Consider the following 6007-nt stretch of genomic DNA (forward strand, 5'->3'; position numbering starts at 1 on the left):
TTCCATGTTTCCGTATCTACTTTCTTACACGTTTTTAGAAAACACAGACCGATGGAAATGGCCATACATAAATTGTCATTGTTATGAACGTGAAAAAGTGATTTTTTCCTTTCTATACTATTTTTAGGACCGAAAAGAGTTGTAATGGGTAATTTTCTAGGGTTACCTCCCCCTTTAGGTAAATCAATGGACCCGATGGTGACTAGCAGGTTCTCATCTACGGGTAAGCTTTCGTTCGAATTGAGTACCTTGGTGATCTCAGACATGACCACATCTGCATTCAATTTTTCCCAGGACTGCAGCGGTACGACGATAGGATTGTTTAAACTCGGATGACTTAGGACCACCCTTCCCAAATCCGCATCGTGACCCTTGGCCTGCGACAACAGGTCGTCGAACATCTCGTGTAATTTGTTTTGGATATCTATTAATTTATCCCCCCTCCACTGTTCATTGAATTTGACCTTGAACGTGGTGTCGCGGGCCAGATTTTTCTTGAAGGTCCTGGTATCTCTCTTCCAGATATAGTAAGGTTTTGCTAATGTGTCCTTAGAATCAGAACTTTCCCCACCGCCCCCAACCTGCCTACTTGTAGAAGGTTGATTGCCATCATTGTGAGAATGACACGTTTTTTTAGGAGGAGACTCCATATCAGAGAGAACCTCCTGCCACAAGTCGTCGATGTGCTTTTCCCATTGGAGTTCTTTTAACCGGTTTTCCACCTCCACATCACCGACCAAACCATTGGCTGCTGCAAAGAACTGTACGGTGTCTGGGTCGTTCAAGGAGTCAGGGATTTCTTTCAATAAACCGCTGTCTGCCATCTCTTAATTACAAAAATATATATATATATAAATTTATATCCATGTTATAGGACAAAAGGTATATTTGGTTTGATTATAAATATTTGTTAAGTGGAATTGAAAAACCAGTTAAACATTATTTTTACAGACAATGTAATGTCACAATTATCAGAATATCCATTTATCGAACTTGAGTACATTAATAAAATAAAGAAAGCGAAATAGAAAGAATATTTTTTATTGACAAAATTCCTGTAACATAAATTCTAAGTATTTCCTAATACTTAACATATTTTCAAAGAAATGACATTAGGTTAAAACAATGTTAAGTTAAAATAAATATACTATCCTAATAAAAAAATTTATAAATAGCATATAACATGCTTAATATAGACCTTGTACAAACTTGTTCTTTAAAAAACTTTTATATCAATAAACCCAATTGATAATCAAAAGAATTTCTAGCTAAACAAATGTTCAAAAATATTTAAAACCCACATTGTTATTAATAGCATTACATCAGGTTTATAACATTAAGGATTGTAATCTATAAATATTGGATATTAAATATTATTATATAGGAATACGTTCTGCAACAATTAACCCTAATGTCATAACTTAAACATCACATCACAATAATAATAAGCAAATGATCAATGTTAGATGTAAATCACAATTATCAGTTTTTTTAAAACAAAAAAGCTTAAACATCATTTAACATCAATTGCACATCACAAAAATTACCAAATAATCACTGTCATATATATGTAAATCATAATAATCAACAAATAAAGGCAGGAGTTAAAATTTTCCTTTCATCAATATTCAAGTAAAAGACAAACTGTCGCATAAAATAAAAATAACAAAAAAAATAAAAAACATTAACAGCAACCATAGGAAAACACAAAAGAAAAACTAACGAGTCAATGTCCTTAACCGATACCATTGCTCTGTACTACATGTACATTCATTAAAAAAGGTAAAATGTCATTATCAAATTTGTTATTAAAAAAAATGTGAAATGTCATTTACAAATCTGCTTTTAAAAAAAAATAGGGAAAATAATGAAAATTAAACAGTCAAAAAGTCCCAAACTTTATGCTTTTTAACATTCAAAAAAATTCTGTCATCAAGAATTCACAACTTTAATCTGTTGTCCCTTAAAAGTTATACAGGTGAATAAAAAATTAAGGATTACACAGTCATAAAATATTTAAATCCCTTCAACACTTGTACAAGTCAAAAGAAAAAAAATTACTTAATACAAAGTCATCAAAATTTCAAATTTTCATAGAATTATTTCAAATCTTCATAGAATTATCCTTTCAAAAGTACAGCACTTACACATTTTCATCAAAATATTAAATCTTTTAACAAAAACCAAGAAAAATCATCCCATCAATAAAAGCACGAGAATTTATAACTGGCTTTCAAACATTAGTTTCTTTTTTGCTGATTTGCTTCTAGTAGTTGGTGGAGAATTATGGACTTGTCCCGGCTGAGGAGCGGGGACTTGTCCCGGCTGAGAAGCGGGGGTTTGTTGTCCCTGCTGTGGAACGGGGGCTTGTTGTCCTGGCTGAGGAGTGGGGGCTTGTTGTCCCGGCTGAGGAACGGGGGCTTGTTGTCCCGGCTGTGGAATAGGGGCTTGTTGTCCCAGCTGAGGAGCAGGGGCTTGTTGTCCCAGCTGTGGAATGGGGGCTTCTTGTCCCGGCTGAGAAGCGGGGAGTTGTTGTCCCAGCTGAGAAGCGGAGGCTTGTTGTCTAGGTTGCTGAGGTGTGTCTGTGTCTGCTGAAGTTGTGTATGATGATGGTGACAGCAAATGCATATCAGAAATGTTAAGTGCTGGGCAGCAGCGATTTATCCAAAACTTGACAAGTTTCCTCAGCCCATAAAATATTATTAGGGCTGTAACTGTTACTGCCCAAATCAAAAATCCTAAATAAAAGAAAATTTAAGTAGATATACATGCATCAACTATCAACAGAGTATTTAAATTCTAGCACAAAGTAATTTATACTTTAGTATATTTATTTTTAAGTGAGTTTTATCTTAATTTTTTCATTTGCCTATTTTGTCTATAATCCTTGTTCCTATTAAAACACATCTTAATTTTTTTTAAACAGATTGAAATAATAAAACAGTTAAATACCAGTTGCCACTTCACTGAGCAATGACTGTGGACCAGCTTCTAAAAAAATCATTAAAAACTACTATAGTAATTTTAACTAAATATTTCAATGTTTTCTATGTAACAATTATTTTCTACGATCGTACTTAACTTTACAAACATTTTTTTTAAATTGCATCTTCGATGGAAAAAAATATATACCTACTAAAGTACAAATCTGTCAATGAAATTGGCTAAAGATGAATGATACCGACATTTTTCAAAAAAGCAGACCTACCTTGAGTTACACTTTTCCTCAGAACTGATCCAATGCGAGCCCTCTCACGTGTTCTTGCTGAAGAAGTTGATGGCCATGTAGAAATCAAGGTGGTTAATATCTTGGACTCTTCAGTAGGCATATCTGTAACAGATTTTTACATAGAGGTGATGACTAAAAATAAATTATAAAAACAAAAGGTTTACTTCCTGTCACATTCGGTGAAATTGGCTAAACATGTATGATACTGATGAAAAATGAGCAGACCTACCTTGAGTTACGCTTTTCCTCGGAACTGATCCAATGCGAGCCCCCTCTCGTGTTCTTGCTGAAGAAGTTGATGGCCATGTAGAAATCAAGGTGGTTAATATATTGGACTCTTCAGTAGGTATATCTGTAACAGATTTTTACATAGATGTGATGACTAAAAATAAATTATAAAAACAAAAGGTTTACTTCCTTTCACATTCGGTGAAATTGGCTAAACATGTATGATACTGATGAAAAATGAGCAGACCTACCTTGAGTTACGCTTTTCCTCGGAACTGATCCAATGCGAGCCCCCTCTCGTGTTCTTGCTGAAGAAGTTGATGGCCATGTAGAAATCAAGGTGGTTAATATATTGGACTCTTCAGTAGGTATATCTGTAACAGATTTTTACATAGAGGTGATGACTAAAAATAAATTATGAAAACAAAAGGTTTACTTCCTTTCACATTCGGTGAAATTGGCTAAACATGTATGATACTGATGAAAAATGAGCAGACCTACCTTGATTTACGCTTTTCCTCGGAACTGATCCAATGCGAGCCCCCTCTCGTGTTCTTGCTGAAGAAGTTGATGGCCATGTAGAAATCAAGGTGGTTAATATCTTGGACTCTTCAGTAGGCATATCTGTAACAGATTTTTACATAGAGGTGATGACTAAAAATAAATTATAAAAACAAAAGGTTTACTTCCTGTCACATTCGGTGAAATTGGCTAAACATGTATGCTACTGATGAAAAATGAGCAGACCTACCTTGAGTTACGCTTGTCCTCGGAACTGATCCAATGCGAGCCCCCTCTCGTGTTCTTGCTGAAGAAGTTGATGGCCATGTAGAAATCAAGGTGGTTAATATATTGGACTCTTCAGTAGGTATATCTGTAACAGATTTTTACATAAAGGTGATGACTAAAAATAAATTATAAAAACAAAAGGTTTACTTCCTGTCACAATCGGCAATCCTCGGCCGATTCCGCAACACTCCGAATCACCCGAGGAGCTCCGAATGTTTCACCTTGCCTGCTTGAACTTCGAACCCGATCTCATGGTAGTCGCATATTTTTTTTTTTACACTTGTATCTTACAAGGAAAAGTTACAAATAAAAACATTATTATATTTCGTTATATTTACTTAAAATACTCAAAACACATCATTTCAAGAACTCCAAGTCAATGCACATTACATAGATTTTTTTACGCCTTTCTATTGGCCCGTTTTAGATCCGCGTGTGTAGTCTTTCCCACGGTTTTTTAAGGGAAAATGGGCTTAGGAATAAAAAAATATGCTTACCTTCACACTTCCTAAACATCCTGTCTCGAATGATCGGATGTTGAATTTGGGACCATCCAATTCTTACAATTTTCACGTTGCAGCTGAAAAGACGGATTTCCCGCATCTTGATTTGCCCTCCTTTAATGATCACGCAATTGGAAAAACGCGCACAATTAAATACGCCAACCTGTCCAGCACATACTTTGCAACGAAAATTGTTACTGTCACTGTCACAGAATACAGGTACATGAAATAACGCCACCCCTAATAGAAGTATCATTACACCTCGATTCTCCATTTTCTCAGACAATTTTGCCGCGAATGCTGCACGGACTTTTGATCATGTGATCCGTTTAGATAGGGTCACTTGATTAGAATCGGTTACCCATATTTGGTAATCTGTATTTATACAGGATACAGACTTGTAAGAAAGTTAGGCAAATAGTGTTGCACGATTTTTTTTTTAATGATGTCTGTATTTTCTAACCCGCATATAACGATTGAATCAGTGTAATTACAGAGGATTCCATTCTTTCACTCCATATTACCACTGTTTTTATATTCAGACATCTATATAGATATGAGTTTTGAAATCTTTCTCTCTCTCTCTCTCTCTCTTAACAAAATCAGAAAGGGGGGGGGTATAAGCCTAACACCTTGATCTGTAAATGTAATAGAAGCAAAAAAAAAAAACCCAAAAAACTCGGATAGAGAAAATTAATTTCATTCATAAATAACATCCTTTATTACAAAGTTGTTGACTGATTTGTCCAAAGGTTTAAGTAAATCACATTGAGCCCTCGTTTACTACATTTAATGTTATATATAAAATGTCAGTTTTGTATATCAGTGTCAGACTTGCGGTAGGTGAACCTCACTGATAAAGTTTAAACAACAATTTAATCGAATGGTTAATTACATAGCAAATGCGAGGTTAACGCTTTATCTTCTTTGAAATGAATAATTTACATCATAACCTGCTAGACTAGTATACTTTAGGATCACGAGTTAAAAATCACTCTTTTTTTTAACATAACTTAAATAGAGAACAAGTCATAATCATAATATGCTGTAACACCCCTGCGCTGATGTTGCAAGATAGATTAATAGCGCTAAGATTAATATCATGACTTAAATCAAAAGGACACATTGAATAAAGAATACAAAGAACTAGATACTGTACATATTCTCTTACATAGTTGAATAAAGATGCTACACTGGATTGAAACGAGGTGACATGAATTCCTTTTTTTCTTACAATACCTGTGTTTACAGGTGTAGA

General features: G+C 34.6%; 1 protein-coding gene across 1 annotated transcript; it reads right to left on the bottom strand.

The window, feature by feature from the left end:
• Positions 1-2220: 2220 nt before the first annotated feature.
• On the bottom strand, positions 2221-4849 carry LOC134249551 (uncharacterized). Its single transcript, XM_062731885.1, has 8 exons — positions 4744-4849; positions 4209-4331; positions 3959-4081; positions 3709-3831; positions 3459-3581; positions 3209-3331; positions 2953-2991; positions 2221-2738 (listed from the first exon to the last, which is right to left on the bottom strand). Exons 1-8 carry the CDS (start codon positions 4847-4849, stop codon positions 2221-2223), a joined length of 1278 nt encoding a protein of 425 aa, XP_062587869.1.
• Positions 4850-6007: the final 1158 nt, after the last annotated feature.

Source organism: Saccostrea cucullata, unplaced genomic scaffold, assembly GCF_032062105.1.
Source record: "Saccostrea cucullata isolate Sc308-1 unplaced genomic scaffold, CSIRO_AGI_Scuc_v1 ctg17521, whole genome shotgun sequence".
NCBI classification, from domain to species: domain Eukaryota; kingdom Metazoa; phylum Mollusca; class Bivalvia; order Ostreida; family Ostreidae; genus Saccostrea; species Saccostrea cuccullata.